Below are 18,521 nucleotides of genomic sequence, written 5' to 3' on the forward strand. Positions count from 1 at the left end.
TATCCATCAGTTGTGTCTTAGCTCTCTACCCCTAGACTGTTTCTAGGTGAAATTGTGTTGTCGCCTTGGTGTTGGTCTTGCTCGTACATCATCTCTCTCTAACCACTACCTAGCTTGCCCGCTACTACGCTTGCTGCCTTGTAGTTGGCTTGATTACTTTGCTTAGCTATCTAGGCTTCTAGGATCTGATATACTCCCAAATTTTTTAATGTTGCCTCTCTAATTTTAATTTTAATTTACCATTAAAAGAAATAACTAGAACGAATAATTAGGCCAAATGTCAAAAATATTTTATTAAAAAAAACATGATTGCATAAAAAATATTGGGGATATAATCATGAAAAATTCATACTATAATGTAGAAAACTAGCATGATCACCCAATTAATCCATCAAATATAACTTGACATTAAAAAGAGACTAATATGAAGATAATGATGCCAAAATACGAAGATTAGATTCATCATGTACCAATTCCAATATGGCATTTGTGCATTCTCCATTTACTAAGAATGGTGATTTGGTAGCCTTTCCATGATGCAAGATTCACAAATCATGTATGATTCAAGACACCCCAGTATTTATCTTTTTATGCAATTTAAAAAATCTTATTTCCAACATGCACAAATATAAAGTATCACGAGTAGGTCATTTTTATCCATTATTTACTATTCTTAAGAGCAAGTTGTACTTGGAGACTGCAATAATAAATATTTATCAAATATAATCCACTGAATAAATGTGTTAAAGAAACCAATTTATTCTGAAGTAAATGTAATAAATGTTTTTCATTATGGCCACAGTATACCTGAGTCTATCAAAATAATAAACATGAATAATGTCCTTGATCATACCAGAAACATAAGAGATTTCTTCTAATGACATGAAACCTCAAAAGGGAACTTTAAATTTAGTCTCCCCACTGTGATAGCAATAACTCTTAAGTCATTCCCAACCCTCAGCTCTACCTCGTACTTCCTCAGCTTTATCCTGCTTGCCAGCACCTACAAGTCATTACAGATAAGGAAGCACATCCAATACCCATGATTTATAATTTATAATAGATAATTATCTATCACATAAATACCTGAAACACTATCATGTTTTTTTTAGCTATATCAATCAGGTTCCTCTTTTATCTTCTTTTCCAATGACCCTTTATTCCGTAGTGGAATCATGTGCCCTTCTCCCCTTTGTCTTTCTTTGCTGGAGTTTCTTTCACTCATTTTGTACCCTTTTTCCTCTTTGAGGCAGACATTGCATTTCTCTTCTTGATCGTCCTATGAATGAAGAGTAATTAGGGCTTGTCCTTCACAAGTTTTCCCCATGACAATGGTATGTTCAGCTCCTCATGCATAGTCCAAATTTTCTCCATGTTAAAGTTAAAAATGAACTTGCAGAATGATTCAGGTAAGGCTTCAAGAATAAGGTATATGCTCATGTGAACGAGGATTTCAACTCCCAACACTACCAACCTATTTATCCACTCAATAATGGCTATATATTTATAACCACTTGGTCATGCTTGCTCTGAATAGACTCTTCAGTATCTTATATCTCTGAGTCCTATTCATGCTTGGAAAATAATTCCATCAGATGTATCAGTATTAGCCTCAGCTCCATATATTCATGTTACCTCTACAACTCATTTACATGGAAGGTATCATGTATCACTAGATTGTGGTCAAATCATCCTTCCACTTTGGATACTCCAGTATATCCCCATAGTTGAATTTGATACAGCCTCAGCTACGCCATCACACTCTAGGACATATGCTACATGTTCACACCTAATAAGAATATTTAAGCTACTGGGAAAGTCAGGAAAGGTCAGGTTGTTCAATTGGTTGGCATCCATAATGCATTATACCAGGTTACTCGATGATATACTTGCTTGCATGATATATTTTTAATGAATCACTTATTCATACAAATCCAAGGTTCAGCAAAGAAATTTAGTTCCTCCAAAATTTAGCATTCCTTGCTAATCTCATGTGTAAGGAATCTCAACGCACCTACTAAGACTGGTAGAACACCACCACCAATCACAATACATTATTTAAAATACTTGAAAGACACAAGTCATCATTTTAAAGTCTACATTTCAAAATTCCCAAAAGTATGAGTTTATGATTTTCATAATGATGTTGTACATCAACATGAATATTATCCATCTGGATATGATATCATGGTATGTGTGATTCATATCGAATGGCACCCCAGTCCAATCATAACTATCTTCATGAATAGTATCGTCCTAATTTAAATTCTTCTAATTTTGGTGCAATTCCAGAAGCGACAATCTGGTATTGTCTCGCCAGAAACGCCGGTACCAGACCGACCCGACCTAATAAATTGATGCTGGCCAAAGTTGGAGCCGGCCAGTTGATACTGGTCAACGTCGTTGCTGATCCACCCTATGCCGACGAGTATCCATTAGCCAACTCAACGCCAACAGAGCCATTGCTGGTTGATAGATGCGGGTCTGACTAACACCAGTCATCTATCGTCGGTCCACCATGCTCGGGCAGCCTGGTCATGTCCCCGCCTCTGCACTGATGAGTCTCATGTGCTGCCGCTGACAATCATCATGGCCTAAGACCTGCCGCTGAGATGTCCCATTGCCCAGGACTGCCATCGAACCCCGTCATAGCCGATCCCCGAAGGGACGTGCTTGCCGGTCCCCCCCCTCCCCGCTCGCTTGGGCTGAAGCTTGCCTTGTGCCGCTCCTCCTCGGCCCTTCTTTAACCCCCAGCCACCGTTCTACGGCCCTCTCCATCGCACCCACCACAGTCGCTGCATCAACAAACACCCTGCACGATGAGCCCAACAATGAGGTACGCCCTCTCCCCGCCGCTTGTTATTTTACCTTATGCAGTATACTGTCGTCCTGATTCCACCGCGCTCGGGCTAGGTAGGTTAAAGAGGTTTTGAGAGAAAACTACAAATTTTGAGTGTCTTACTGGCACGGACAAGATCATCCGTTACGTGCGAGCCCTACGGACTGCATCTGTTTGGCCACAGACACCTACGTCGCTCCGACAAGGTTTGAGAGGCCACTGTCGCCGTCACCCGGTGACCCCATTCTAGTTTGGAGCTCGGCGCCTCCCTCGAGTCCGAACGTGCACGTACCACACGTAGGGCATTCATTTGCGCGTCGTAGTAACATCGACCTGTTAGGATTCATTTGTCGGACGACGACACCGTCGATGTTCGATACCATCATCTCTTATCGACACCTAGCCATCATACTCGGTGTCGACCTGACGACGTCCCTGACGATGTCCAACATCAAATTGGTATCAGAACCCGGCTATGGATGCTCACAGCACGTCTCCGACCCCGCATAGTTGTCATTTCTGCATCGCATCATTTTTTTGAAAACCCATCTTGGTTCCCTAGGGACATGGCCATCGAGACACAATCGAGCAGGAGGGAGCAACCCGGAGGTCCGACCTATCCGCGACGTATCGAATCATCGCCCGACGAGAGAGGCCATCGTACGGCCCTCTCGGAACACCGTTCTGCGACATCCGTAGGCGGCCCATCACAGCCATCTATGGAGCCCGCACGGACCGCATCCGCCAATGCAGGTGCCGTCGGATTGCCCGGTCCACGTGAGCATACACGTGCCCACCGTGGTCACCAACGGTCCCCGCGCACCTCCCCACAAGCACTAGGTGTCTCGTCACCTAGTGACAACAAGGATAGGGTGAGTTGTCGCTCACACGGGAAAGCTCCTATCGACGAGGCTTCACCCCTGGTTGCCGCCGCACGCGGCCGAGGAGCAAGACGCGCACGAGGAAGACCAGGAAGAACAAGGAAGAATTTGTGTTGTTTTATTTCCTGGTCTCCCTCCCTCGTTCAAGAGAAGTTCAGAAGGGAAGGAAGAGGAGATATCAAAGGAGAGAAAAGGGTAAATTTGGGCAGATTTAGGGGCTTCCCCGTCTTCCCGTTCGGAGCACCGTTGAGGCCGGCGTTCTTCCTACCAGTGCGAACAGCGTCTCAATTGAGACCACCCTCCCACCTCGGCTACACCCATGGACCTTTCTGCCGGCCAGCATTGATTCCGTGGATCCATCGGCGGATCCTTGCGCCTTCGGTGAAGTGAAATTTCCACTCCTGTCATCGCCCGACCATGGATTCACTGCTGACTGTGGAGTCCACCCACATCTGTGGACTTTTTTCCTGCCTGACCAACCCGATTCCATGAGGCAAAATTACGCTCCGAGCACCTTCGGCGATGCGGGTGAAATCACGCTTTCGACCGGTGCAGATCAGATCTCCGTCGAGTGGGGTGGTACTCCTTTTGACTGGCAAACCAAATCTGCGAAAGACCTCTGAACGTTAGATCCTATCTGGTGCGTTTGTGCACCCCTTCGAGTGCAAGTATTCCTTCTCTCACTCTCCACCGCAAGGTCAATGAACTTTCGCCCCCCGTGTTCACGTGCAAGATGCGGTGGGAGTTGATTGAAAGGGCTGATGACAGTCTGAAGATCAGTTGTTGAGCATCAGTGGTTGCAGGACTAGGCGACCCACTAGCTGACCTCTGCTGAAATCACCATCTGCCGCCTGATGACCACTGAGCACCGCGCGCCTGTAGCGTCGGCTCTGTGTTCCTTTGGTGTAATGATCTTTGTTGTCTCCTAGCATTCGCCTCTGCCTCGACTGATCTACCGCGGATCAACAAGTCCCCCCCCCCTCTACCGACAAACTGAACTCAGTTGCTCACGTTCCGCGTCCCGTTGCCTGACCCTATTACATTGCCCGCAATAAGGGTAGGATCGGTCAGCCCGATGCTCGAGCCAGTTCGTAGGGGCTCCTTCGCTCTCTCTTCCTCCGACCTTTACATAGAGCTCCGGCATTTTCATTGCTCATCGAGCCGCCGTGATCTCTCCAGTGACTCTCTGCCACACCCGCTTCGAACGCCGCCGACGTCGACGAAATCCTGCACCACGAGCCATGCTAATGAGGTATGTTGTCCTCTCCCGTTGCTCATTTATTTACCTTTTTCAGTATATTTTTGTCTTGACCCCACCGCGCTCGAACTAGGTAGGTGAGAGAGAAGAATTGAGAGAACTACGACCCTGTGAGTGTCTTATTGGTACAAACGAGAATGTCCGATTACGTGCGAGCCCTACGGATAGAATCCGTTTGGCCGTAGATGCCTTCGTCGCTCCGACAAGGTTTGAGAGGCCACCGTCGCCGTCACCCGGCGACCCTGTCCAAGCTTGGAGCTCGGTGCCTCCCTCGAGTCGGAGCCTGCACGTACGACACGTAAGACATTCATACTTGCATCGTAGTTACATCGACCCATTAGGGTTACCCGTCGGACAACGACACCGTCGACGTTCGATACCATCATCACTTATCGGCACCGAGCCATCATACTCGGTGTCGACCAGACGACGTCCTAGACGACCTCCGACATCAATAAGAGAAGATGATCAGGATTAAGATGAGTAATTAAGAGGTATATATTAATATTATTATATGTTTAGGGGTAGCTTTTAGTGCTAGAATGTAGTTCATATAATCTTATATATTTAATAAATAATTTGTAATAATTTACAAGATAAAATACCTCAAAGAGATCAATATACTGAAACTTAATAATTTCTCACCTGGGTCACTATCAAAACGCAATCTAATGCTAACAAAGATATATTGTATGGAGTTAATAAGCTCACCTGAATCACCCTGATTAGGGCGAGCAGAGAATTGGGGGCATCAATCTCCGCCCCCTCACTTTGGTGTGCATCTCTGCCCCCCTTCCTCTGTGCTGGCACAAATCCAAGATGAAATGGAGCTCTACAAGCACCTAGCTGAGCTTACCACGCCTCTAAGTGTTTGTCAACACCCTAGAAGACCAAGAAAATCTAAGGACCGGTCTGCGCTGCTGCTGCCAATTTTGATTGAAATATGCCAAAATGGGGTCGGAAATCTCTTTCATGGTTTCAAGAGGAGCTTTAGCAGTCTTCGATGGCATGAAAAAACCCTGGGGTTCCTCCCAGGCTGTTGGATTGAGTGTGGTGGTCCCAATTTGCTGGAAATCATCGTATAGCAAATTCCTAGCCGGTGGGGCACAAATGGACATTTATGCCCCTGGACATTAGATCTCCCTTTAGAAAGACTAAAGGATGTGATTAAATACTAGTTTTGGAACCGTTTACTCTTAAGTGTACCCCTGAACCACATCATCAGCCATGTCTAAGGGTCCCTCAGCTAGATGTCAGCCTTCCTCTCTCTTACTTCGTTCGTCAAAGGGCCTCGTCATCCTAATTAACAGTTGTCGCCAATCAGGAGCCTACAAAATTAAATAAGATAAAAGAGAAGTCAGATATAACCATATCATCTGATGTTCCTTGCAAACATTGGACGGTCAAAATTAAAATGCCACTTAAACTTTGGGCCCATTATGATGTGGATTTTTGACCAGGTCCGCCTAAAGCTTGATCATCTATGCTTTCTTATTTTATTAAGATTGTGACCTGTTGGGCTGAAATATTTGTAATATCTTTGGGAGGATGATGGAGGCCCATCCCGTCGATCAAGCCCTGACCCGTTGCCAGCCATGTCGCGGAGCCCGAGCCGACGTGAAGAATCTATAGTTCCATTATCAGGTTTGAGAAGCGGCGTCGTCGTCTCACTTCATGTTGTGTGTCTTCATGTAATTTTCTTTTTCGTCGTCGTTGGATTGTCAGGAGGCCCCTCCTGCGTGAGTACCAGCCTCATACGTGCGTTTTTATTTTTAAGTTATGATTTAGTGCCATCTTTAGGAGGAGGAAGTTCCTGTTGGACTTCTTCTACCCCCTAAAGAGCCTGTTTAAGGGGAAGCCCAATAGGCTTTCCCCTTCAAAAGGAGCCCCATTGGGCCACCCACAACTGCCAACCCCTCTCTATTAGAAGGGGAGGGGTGGACGTGGGAAGGTAGGCTCGCTGAATTTCAAAGGAACCAGGTCTGTTTTTTTTTTTTAACGTCAGTTATCAAGTCCTTTGTTACTGAAAGAAGAAGAAGAAGGAATTGACAAAGAAGAAGAATTTGTTCATTGAAGCCCGTTTTCTTTTTTCCAATTGGTATTTCGTCATCGACAATTCATCTCCCGATTTTCTCATTGATCAACGGCCCTTCCAACGTATCTCTGAGGTCCCATTTGGAGCATAAAATCGTGGAAGAAGACAGTCTATGTCATTGGCTTTTCCACCAAAATTACCAGCCACTGCGATCAGAAATTCCAGCCATTGCGACCCTCCTACAGCGAACCTGGAACAATCCATGTTGTCAGATTCTTGTCGATCGATTGCCTTGCGCATATCCAGCGAATCCCATAGATATCCATGATACAGTTGTGGACGGTTTTCTGGAGCGGCATTCAACGTCTCTCTGTCCCAGTATTTCCCTCCCCGGTGATCAGATCCCACCGCCGACCGGGGCTCAACCTCGTCACCTCATCCCTTGCTTCTGAACCGAGTGGTTGGCCTGATTCATAATCTTATTAATTTGCATGGGCAACAGCGGATCTCATCCATCGACACACGACACGATTATCTCTTCACGGGTCATTCTTATTTCTCTTCCATCAATGACCATCAGTGAAAGTCGTGGTTGGGAATTTTCTCTCCATTAAATTCCTTTCACATCGGGGACGGTCGGGATTTGCTCTATCACACTGAACTTGTTTCCTTAACGTGTCAAAAGAAGATTTTTTCTCACTCTTCTACTCTGCCTGAGTCAACCTGCGGACCAAGACATCTCTAGGACATACGCCCTCATCCGAATCAGTAATTGCACGATCCAGGTCTCTTGTATGATTCACCCTGATCACTACTGCTGGGCATGAATCTGGTCATGTGTCAATCGTGTACTCCATCCAAGTTGCTGGTATTGCTTCTGTGCAAATACACGTGCATTATCTTCTTGCTACTAGATTGGAAAATATCCGCCGAGATTTTCTTTGAACTACTACGATGGACACAGGTCTATCGTCTATCCCTTCCCCTCTTTTCTCGGTATTATTATCTCCCTCAATGCCATCCTCGCGTACTCCGCTGTCTCCAGTGACTTAAATCTTTGATATAGGACTTAGCCACTGCTATCGTATTAGGATATTTTCTACAATGGTATTGGATTAGCTCATTCACGTCGACGTTGTGGACATTATTGGATGTAGAACGTCCCCCTCCACGTCAACCCCTTTGAGTTGATTACGTGGATCATTGGGAGCTTGATCGTGAAAAAACCGATCACGTGTCATCCAATTGAGCTGTGTCTCAGGTCATCTGACAACAGACGTACTTCTCGTTACTATTTTCTCTAATCATATACATTACTCCCCGTCATTAATATCACATTTAGAGTTTACCTCCCTAACGTAACACGAGGTGTCAATTCCGACCATCTTGTTACATCACATGTGCCCAACCTGCCTCCAAAGCTGAAATGAATTTGTTAGAAGATATCCCCTATTGGAAAAGTTGAGAAACCGATTTGCTAAAAAAACCAAAGTGGGGATCTAATGTGAAATAAAAAAATAAACCTCCGCTCTTGTGCACATGTGTAAACCATGTTGTTTGTGAATTAGACCTCTGGTATGTGGGCTCTTTGTGCACTTTCAAAGGCTTCCATTGAGGTGGCCCTTCCTTGTGATACTTGCACATCGCAGCTTGTCAGCTATGGGCTGCCTTGAACGCTCTGTGCTCAGCCATCTACAGTTGGCCTGAGCCTGGTTAAAACATTTTTCTTTCTTTTATTTAGTTATTTCAATTTAGCACTGCAAAACGCAGACTAACCAACTCAAGAGAAGAATTTAAAAAAAAATTGCACCACTAGAACTCATAATGTTGAACACATTTTGCTTAAAAAATAATTGATCATGCAAATTATATAAAAATCCTATTCAAGTATGTAGTTTTAACATAATTGTCTGATTAATGCATGAATTGAAAATTCACCTTAAAATTAGGATAATATCAGTAAACTGATGTCAAAAAACCCTTAAAATATTTAGGATTCATGCATCAATTTGTATTCATGCATCAAATTTGGGACACTTTGGGACAAGGATGCTGGTGGGGTTGGAACCTTCAATGTGTGGGCATGGGCATTCCAGGGTGGCCTTGATAGTGGATTGCTATCACAGCTTGAGATATATCATGGAGGGGATATAGTCTCATGGCTTGAGACGCATGCAAGCTTTGCCGTACACGCAGCCTGGTGCATATAGGTGTCCAACAAACAAAGACATTGTGTGCTCTTTGGAGGCACAACATAAGGTGATGAAACCTCTCACTTTCCAATGTGGTGGAAAACTTGGCTTTGATTGTATGTCTAGTATATTGGAACAACTTAATCAGGATCTAGTGTGAGTTCTACATAGGGATAAATTTTGTATTTGAGTATGTAAAAATATTAACATATATCTTGACGTAGCTTATTAATATTGGGTCATTAGATTTTATTAACTATACTAATACATGCCTAGAGGTCAAATTTGAACACTGCTAAATGCACTCAAATTAAGGGGACTTTTATCAAAAGTTTAAAAGGAGCGTAAATAGAGAAGGACACCCATCTCAGATGCCCTTGAAGGCCAAACTTGGATGCTCGCCCTTTATATTTCTCTCTCTAAAGCATGATTTCAAGTGAGAGTATATGGTCAGGAGATCCTCTAGGATTTCAAGCTTTGTAGTTCGAAGGAACAACATAGAGATCCAAGATTATGAAGATCATGTTGATATGTATAGAGGCCAGATCTGTGAACAACTTAAGAAACATCCAAGGAACAGAATCATGAATGAATTTGTAAGGTGATATGATCATGTACTTATTTGATTTAAATTTATTTGGACTCTTTCACTTTTGTTGTTCAAATCATTTCATATTGTCAATCTAGCCTACAATACACAATATTTGTGAAGAAATTGTATTTGAATAATCTTAAAAGCCATAATGGCTGAATGATTAAAACTACAGTGGTTAGGAGATAGGGATAATGATGTTTGATCAAACTAGAATTAAACATAAAAGTTTAAAGACTAATATGTTTAGTCTTAAAACATTTGTAAAATATGTTGAAAGTAATACACAAGAATAAAAAAAATGGTTTTCTTTTCTAAAATATGTGGAGTAGAAGTGCGCCCACGATGATGACTCCAAAAAGGCAACACCTCAGCCTAAAGTTAAATAGGACTACAAAGAAGTTTTGACAAACAAGAAGTGGACATTCAAAATGCAATGGAACATGATTGATCATCAACTGATTTGGTTTTAAAATGTTTCCACTTATTTCATTTTCCCTACATTGAATCATTTCATATCGGGCTGCACCCACTCATGCCCGGGACCCATACAAGGAGGCCCCAGCACCACCTCGAGTAGCGCCAAGATACATAGTGGATTACGACCGCCCCCCACGTCGGGATTATACCCCCGACAATTTATCTCGACCTAGGAGGCCCACGGCATATTCCCCTCACTGGGTGCGTGCTTATCCAGCACACTCCCCGTTGCCACCGAGACGACCTCATCCCGAAGGATACCCAGAGGAGCGGCCACCCTATCACCCGGCACCTCACCGAGATGTTTACTACGAGGATCGACCTGACCAATATAGCCAACCTGAAAGGTATAGATGTCGATCCCGGGATAGTCCTCCGTACTATCACGATGCGAGTTATCCACTCCGAGAGGAGGTACTATCTCATATAGGTTGTCATGGGGATGTACATCCTCATTACTACCATGGACGACCACGGGATCCTGAGGCGCCTCCACCTCGCTACCACCTACGAGAAGACTGGGAGCACTACTATGGAGAACGGCAAAAAACTCCCACCCCTCGGAAGGAGTATCCCGCACACTATTACTATGACGACCATTCCTATCCATCGGATAGGAACTACTGCCCGCATGAGAACCAGAGTTCTCGGCATCATGATGACCGGGGGCATCCTCACGAGATGGCCAGCAACCCTAATCAGATACCGGTACCGAACTCTCCACAGTATCACCGCACTACCCATCGCCCGTAGGCAGCCACATATGGTGGTAGTTCTGCCCACCCGCACTATTACGGGTCGACGCACGTACCCGCACTTGGCCAATACCAAGAGCCTCTAGCACCATCTCGAGCGCCACCAAGGAGGCCGAACCCCTACCCACCTCATATACCACAGTCATCCTACTTACCGTTTGCGCCCTCATTGAGTTGTGCGGCACACGAGCCCCCTGCACACCATTCAAGACAACCGACCAAGCTGGCATCACGTGATTCATACATGTCACCTGCTCACTATGGACAGCCCCCTCCACTAGTGTCAAAGTGCAAAAGAATCTAGGGAACCACTTAGCCCACAACATGTTAGGCAAACCAAGTGGGCCTATCATCAGCATGATGACATTAATAGGAGATGTCGAGACAATGCACCCACTAAAAAGATACATCTAGCGACTCCATTCATTACCTTAGCCCAACACATGATGCACCTTCACGGTCATTGCGTTGATATGTCATCTGACCGTCGAACATCACAATATAATAAAAGGAGACTCATTCTAGAGGTACTACCGGGAGCCCACCGACCTGCCCCGTTGCCAGATCCACCATCGCCATCACCATCCCTTTGTCCTTTCGCTATCCCGCAGCCTCTGGGGCTCTTTTTCACACGATTCCAAACTCACCCCTCAACGTGATTTCTAGTATTTTTAAAATTGCACTGGATTTATATTACATTCCAAGGAACGTACTGCAATCCACCGTGGGTCTATACCCCCACATACTAGGATGTTTACCTCCACGTTCTTGAACCCTCCCCATCTCGTTCTTGATCTTTCCCATCACGTTCTTGAACCTTTCCATCTCGTTCTTGATCCGTCCCTTCACGTTCTTGAACCCCCCCATCTCGTTCTTGATCCTTCCCATCTCGTTCTTGATCCGTCTCATCTCGTTCTTGGTCCTTTCCCCATCTCGTTCTTGACCCTTCCCCATTACCATTCTTGAACCCTCAATTCTCCCACACTTCTTTCCTCTCGATTCTTGGCCCCTCGCCCTCGCCTTCCGCTCGACCACCCTTCCACCGTTCATCGCTCGGCGCCCGCGCGAGAGGGTACCCCTCCCGCGCGCCTCTCTGCCCGCCGCTGCAGGCGTCTGCGCGCCCTCACCTGCAACCACCGCGCGGTGCGTCCGCTCGCCAGTGCGCGCATCGTGCTCCTCGCACCGGCCCGTGCGCGCGCGCACCAAAACACCTCCGCGCGTGCCCGTCTACTGCCACATCCTTTGTCGTGGTCCCAAGGTCGATTGACTTGATCACCTCCTACGCCCATCGGTCCGACGTCCGAGCAATCACGCCAGAGTCGTCTACCAACAGGTTACCATCTCCACCACACCACCTGCCAGAACGAGATTTGACGCCATGGATTAGCGGGACTTAAGGTTAGTCCCGTCTCCCCTCCGTTTACCAGCATTATTATCTTTTCCAGTCTCGTCTTCCGCTATCGCGTCCTCTGCCATTATTTTTATTACAATTCACGGGTAGGATAGCCACCATCGTCGAGTGTAGGAATTCTTTGAGGTTGACGCATATTCTTTGGCCTAGACGCCAAACACTCCAGGGCCGTCATACGCCCCTCATTGTCTAGACGTCTAGTTGATTTCGCGGGTCATTTGGGAGTTTGATCTAGGGATCATTCTTCTCTCGTTGACCGGCACGGCCGACACCGTTATCCGCCGATTCCCTCTACGAGCCGCTCGATCCCGGCCGACATCGTATTACATCATCAGTGCCTCTTGGTTTGTAATAAAAAGATTTTTCATCAAAGATCACATCCTTGGTGACTAAGTACTTACGACTGATAGGATGGTAGAATTTATATCCTTTCTATGTAATAGAATATCCCACAAATACACATTTCAACCCCTTTGTAGACCACTTATTTTGTTTGTGTGTGTGATTGTACACATAACCAACACAACCAAATATCTTTGAAGGTAAACCTGTCTTTAATTTTAAATTTGGGTAATATGCCTCAAGCAAGTCAAGTGGGCTTTTGAATGCTGGAGTGCTTGAGGGAAGTAGATCGATAAGCTGTGCAGATGTCATAACAGCAAAACCCCATAAATTTGTAGGAACATTCCCTTAGATTAAGAGTGTTCTTCCTTTATCCAAAATATCTCCTATTTTTCTTTTAGCTATACCATTTTGTTGTGAAGTGTATGGACATGATGTTTCATGTCTTACTCCTTCAGACATAAAGAATTCAATGAGCTCAGTATTAAGAAAATCTTTTGCATTGTCTGTTCTTAATCTTTGAACTTGATCACCAAACTACCTTTTTATGAGGTTACACAATCCTTTTAGACTTTTGGTAACCTCATACTTATGTTTTAATAGAAAGACCCAACTATATCTATTATAATCGTCAGTACATACTAGGAAGTACCGGTATCCTAGTATGTCTGCTTGGGGAGATGGCCTCCAGACATCACAGTGAATGATCTGGAAAGGCTTTAGCATTCGTGTATGACTTGGTGGGTATGTGCCCCTCTTAAATTTTCCCAATTGGCATGCCTCACAAACCAAACTTTCAACAAGAATGTTCTTAAACAAATTTGGATACAAATGTTAAAGAAGATGATAGTATGGATGACCCATTCTTTGATGATTCTCTACAGCTGTTACCTCAGGAGATAGCCTCACTGCAGCCACCTTGGGTGTATCTCCTGGGTGTCCCATGGGAAGGTAGAAGAGCCCTTGATGAACCCTAGCTAGTCCAATCCTCCACCTGAGCTCCTTATGACATAATTAAGCATCTAGATTATCAAATAGAATATTATACTCTCTACATTTTGCTAGTTGATGTACAGATATTAGATTTATAGATAGTTTTGGTACATGCAACACATGTTTTAACTCACCAATGTGTTGGATGTGCAGACTTCCAATGCCAATTACATGTAGTAATGTACCATCAGCCGTTTGTACATAGTTACCAGGATGAACAGCCTCATATGTCATAAAGAAATCCTTTCTAGATGACATATGGTCTGTTGCTCCTAAATCTAGAATCCATGCACTTGTTGAATCTTTAATAAGTAAAGTAATAGAATGGTTTAGATCTTCCTTACCAGAGTTGGCTAGTGACGTGGATCCAATGACTGTTCCAGAGTTAATAAAAGACTTTATACTTTGCAACTCTTGCATTATCTTCTGGAAGTCTTGGACTGAAGGAAGATTCCCAAGAGAATTTTGGCTTTCTCCAGCTTCCCCCGGTTGCATCATCATCATATGAGCTCGGGCAATATGAGGTAGTTTGACATGAAGCTTCCAGCACTTGTCCTTGATGTGCCACTTCTTCTTACAGTAGTTGCACACAAGGTCTTCTCTATTTGGTCTTTCTGAATCACCCTTTTGTTGATTCAGAGTTCTTGCTACATGGGCTGTGCTTTCAATGGCTCCTCTATCTGAGTTGAGTCTGCTTTCCTCTTGCATGACTTTGGACACAGCTTCATCAAACGTAGGCTCATCCTCTCTATTGTAGAGTTGACTTCTGACTGTCTCAAACTCTGGACGAAGTCCTTGCAAAAACTGACATAATCGATTTGTTGCCTCATGTGCCCTTGCTATTTGATCAGTAGAGGGTGGCCTACAATGATCTAATTCATTGTGGATATCTCTCAGCTTGTTTAAGTCAGAAAATTCATATCTCCTTGTTTGAGTGTATAGGCTTGTATGATCAGGTCAATAATTTTGGCCTTGTCATTCTTTTTGGAATGACTTTGATGAACAGCTTCCCATAGTGTTTTTGCAGTTCCATATGATGAATATTGAACTAACTGTTCTACAGCAATTGAATCCAACTTCCACCCAAACACATACTCCTTTTCGACTACCCATCTTGGATATTCAGATGAGTGTCAGGTGGACAAACCTCAGTAAGATGATGTACCAACTTCCTGGGCTTTAAGGCAGCTTGAATTGTTCTCTCCCACAACAATAGATTTCTGCCATTGAAAATATTGCATTTTGCCATAACGGGAAGTGTGGTAATCCATCTATCAGTAAGAATTATCTGATTCCCCGACAATGGTATTACTTCTTCAGACGAAATCTTGGCCATGTTCTCTGCCACGACTTTTGTAGCTGATCAATAAGGAAAAATACTGACCTTTAGAACGAAATCAGTCCTCCCGTGGGATGACTTTGATGCAGAAAGTCTTCAGAAGTCACTTGGTTGGCTCTGATACCATGTCAAGATGCTGAAGATCGTCGAAGTGCAGATAGTTGAGAAAGGTAAGAAAAGGAAAAGGAAAATTTTATTTCACACAAGAACGGTACATAAAAGAGTGTTTTTCATCAGTACTTATAGCAGCCGTTTGGGCAGTCGCCCAACGGCTAGTTTTCACTAGCTGTTGGCTTTTGCGGTGGGCCTCACTATCTCCTGGTTCTTCCTTCTAGTGGGCCCGATAGACCTCCTATTGGATTTGGAATTTTCTCCGGACTTGGACTTATGGAGCACATCTTTCTCAACAAGATCATCAATTTCAACCAGAAATTTTGAAATGGACTAATGCCCCATAAAAAATATTCAATTCCATTTCAAATTGTTAGCATGAGAACAATGAGGAACAAAAGGCATGTTTTTCACTAGTCTATCGCAAGAGCATTGGTCGAATTAGCCATAAATCGATATCGAAATATATTATCAAGGCAGTGCGAGAAAGATTCTGTATTATTTTCATGATTCCCATGACGCAAATGTTCTAGGTGGATGAAAATTAATTGACCGTCATATTTCAATCAAATGAATGACAATGGCGGTAGAGGAAAAACGAGAGAGGATGTATGCTAAGAACTAATCATCCATCTCTCTCTTCATCTTCATCACCTGCGGTTGGTGGCTGTGGAGGTGGTGGCAGGACTTCAGAAATCATTTTGACCAAATCTTCAATGCTCTCGCCTAGCCTCTTGTCACTTTCCTCAATGATCTTCCCGCAAAAAAGTCAAAATATAGTTGAAAATTAGATCAACAGAAAAAGGTGAAAATAACTAAAAACGATTACTAATCACAGGGGCATATATATTCAGATGAATTTTCAGGATATTTCATTGATCTAGTTATTTTAAGCTCAACTTTCTATCACCCTATTCTTAGTTCATCTGTCCCTTCACCTCCATATGTTGCAGTTATACAGCGGCTAAGAAGGGTGTCCAAGCATAATGGATCCCAAATTGTTTGTTAATAAATAGAAAACCCAAAGGCAAATCAAAAGGGAAAGACGGTATCAAATTAAGTCAGATATATAAAGAGGCAGAAAGTTTAGAGAAACACCGAGTAGGCTTCCGCTTGATTCACTGGTCTCATGTTGATCAAGTTGAGTTTCTCCGCCTTTGCCAGCTTGAATTTCTCGGATTGAATCATAAACTCAACAACAGATTCTCTTGTCTGATTGCACGCCGCAGTATGAATGAGATAATCAAAAACCTGATCACAAGGTTACAACAAATAAGAGTTTAAATATCACTGATTATTTTTACAACTGATAAGCGGTGTTGACATGTGGCGTTGGCATTAGTGTCAGATGACAGTTTGTACTTAAGAAGACTTTTTTCTTCTTCATCATCACCATTGTCATCGTCAAGTACGACGGTTGATGTTGACCAGGTTGTCGATTATCTAGTTAAGACCTTAATAAATTGATGGCTGACATTGGCTGAGTATGGTAACCATTTGTGATACTGGTCATTTCCTTTTTTTAAAAAAAATTTGTGCAAAAATAAAAACCTTGTTCTATGGCCTGTTTTGTTCTTATAAAACTGTATCTACACTCCTCCTATAGTTTTAGTACATCTATAAAAAGCGCCATTTTAACTTCTCATAACTTTTTCTTTGGCCTTACAAAAATACCATATAAAAATCAACTATCACCGTTGTGATCAACGTTGAGGTTTGAAGATTTTTTATCAGAATTTTTTCTACGTTGGCGGGTGACGTTGATAGACAGAATTGTCTGTCTGTGATACCCCCTCATTGACAACAGCAAGAGACAATGGCAACCGAAACGCCATTTTCATCATCAACCACCCAAAATTCATGAATGTTAATGTCATAAATGTCAATGAGGGTTGATGACACTGATTTTGACGGTCCAGAACCTTTGTACCTTGCATTCTGAAGCAGCGACAGCACCAAGGCACCCCATGGGATCGACAGTGGCCCCTCTTGATCGTAGGAAATTGAGGACTTCAAAGTTTGTAAGTACCCCGCCATTGGCTTCTATTCTGTCAAATATCAGTTTTTAAATTACATAAAACCTCATATGTATATGGTTCAAATCTTAATCACCATTTACTATCTATGTTTAATCATTTTTTGAGAGTTTCACAATATACAAATGCATACATTTTCATGGTCCCAAGAATGTTGGCGTTTGCTTGAAATCTTGAGATAGAGTGGCGACAGTAATCTACAAGAAGCAACTTCACATGAGACGATGTGAGCAAAATAAAAGAGTAAACGTTGACAGATAACGAAAAAACTAAACGTTGAGGATTTACAAAAGCATGTGATATTGGTACTCACACTGGATTCGTTTCAGAAGAGAATTGAACAAAAAAAAACTCTTGAAAGTTTGAAGAAGTCGATTGGAGCCTCCGATATTCCAACAATTTGCCAAAAATTTATATGCATCCAAACCCTTAATCAGAGCTAGCATTTGATCCGCACGAGTAGGGCTTGTTCTAGAAGAGAACTAAACAAGAAAAACGATAGAAGGATCGATGAAACTGATTGATGCCTCCGAGAATCTGTCGATTTACTTAAAAACTTGATGCACCGAAGCAAGAAGTAACATAGATCATTGTCTCAAATCAGCAGGACAGTACTGATCGACGCGTTGATCAATCGATCCAGCGTGCCGGTCAGAAAGGATCTACCGATTAATCATATTATTAAGTCAGTTCTGATCGGTAGGACAGTAATAGTCCATCGCCGAAAGAGTGAATATGAATCGAACGATCAGCCGATCAAATCGGTATGGCAGTCAAGATCAATCCATCGATTTATATTTTTGATAACCAGACATTAAAGTCGATCGAACGATCAACCCATCAAACCAGCGGGATAATTAAAGCGTCTCAATCAATCAAATAGTAAAATCAGCATAACAGTATAGATCGATCGACTGATTAAATTGCCGTATCGGCAGGAGGGAGATCGATCGATCGCTCAACCAGTAGAATCTGCGCTCGATAGTTATTGATAGATCGATTAACAAGGCTTTTCGCGCCTCTGAACAGGTGATCGCTTTAAATGCTAACAAAGATCGAAATGGAATACAAAAACAAGAAATTCAGATTATGATTTCACTGGGGGAATGTTCATACCCACCGATCGCCGCGCAACGCAGAATCTGTCGCCGGCGGCCGGAAAATCTGAAAGAAAGGCGGGAGAGGGCGTAGTGAAACAGTACTTTGAGCTCATCATGAATATAAAGCCATTTTTTGTACTTTTATTTTAGTTAATGT

At 43.4% G+C, this 18,521-nt stretch overlaps 1 protein-coding gene across 11 annotated transcripts; it reads right to left on the minus strand.

The window, feature by feature from the left end:
• Nucleotides 1-803: 803 nt before the first annotated feature.
• LOC144706792 (uncharacterized) lies at nt 804-18,521 on the minus strand. 11 transcript variants are annotated; one of them, XM_078579832.1, is made up of 7 exons: nt 18,381-18,470; nt 17,578-17,746; nt 17,398-17,461; nt 17,159-17,276; nt 16,327-16,479; nt 15,883-15,982; nt 808-1,003 (listed from the first exon to the last, which is right to left on the minus strand). In XM_078579832.1, the coding sequence occupies exons 2-7, from the start codon at nt 17,708-17,710 to the stop codon at nt 945-947; spliced, it is 627 nt and encodes a 208-aa protein (XP_078435958.1). In that variant the 5' UTR covers nt 17,711-17,746; nt 18,381-18,470; the 3' UTR covers nt 808-944. The 11 variants fall into 11 exon arrangements, with proteins under 11 accessions (XP_078435962.1, XP_078435961.1, XP_078435958.1 ...); XM_078579836.1 differs by lacking the exon at nt 17,578-17,746 and having other exon boundaries at nt 804-1,003; nt 17,159-17,271; nt 18,385-18,450; XM_078579835.1 differs by lacking the exon at nt 17,578-17,746 and having other exon boundaries at nt 804-1,003; nt 17,159-17,271; nt 18,381-18,445.

Source organism: Wolffia australiana, chromosome 8 (assembly GCF_029677425.1).
Source record: "Wolffia australiana isolate 7733 chromosome 8, ASM2967742v1".
NCBI classification, from domain to species: Eukaryota; Viridiplantae; Streptophyta; class Magnoliopsida; order Alismatales; family Araceae; genus Wolffia; species Wolffia australiana.

What these genes read in the sequence shown, in the direction of transcription:
- LOC144706792 (XM_078579832.1), bottom strand. Translation starts at nt 17,710, where the DNA reads ATGCTAGCTCTGATTAAGGGTTTGGATGCATATAAATTTTTGGCAAAT. An exon ending in TCGCTGCTTCAGAATGCAAG is followed by an intron (nt 16,480 to 17,158) that starts GTACAAAGGTTC and finishes CCTTGTGATCAG; the next exon opens with GTTTTTGATTATCTCATTCA. An exon ending in ATCAAGCGGAAGCCTACTCG is followed by an intron (nt 15,983 to 16,326) that starts GTGTTTCTCTAA and finishes TTTTGCGGGAAG; the next exon opens with ATCATTGAGGAAAGTGACAA.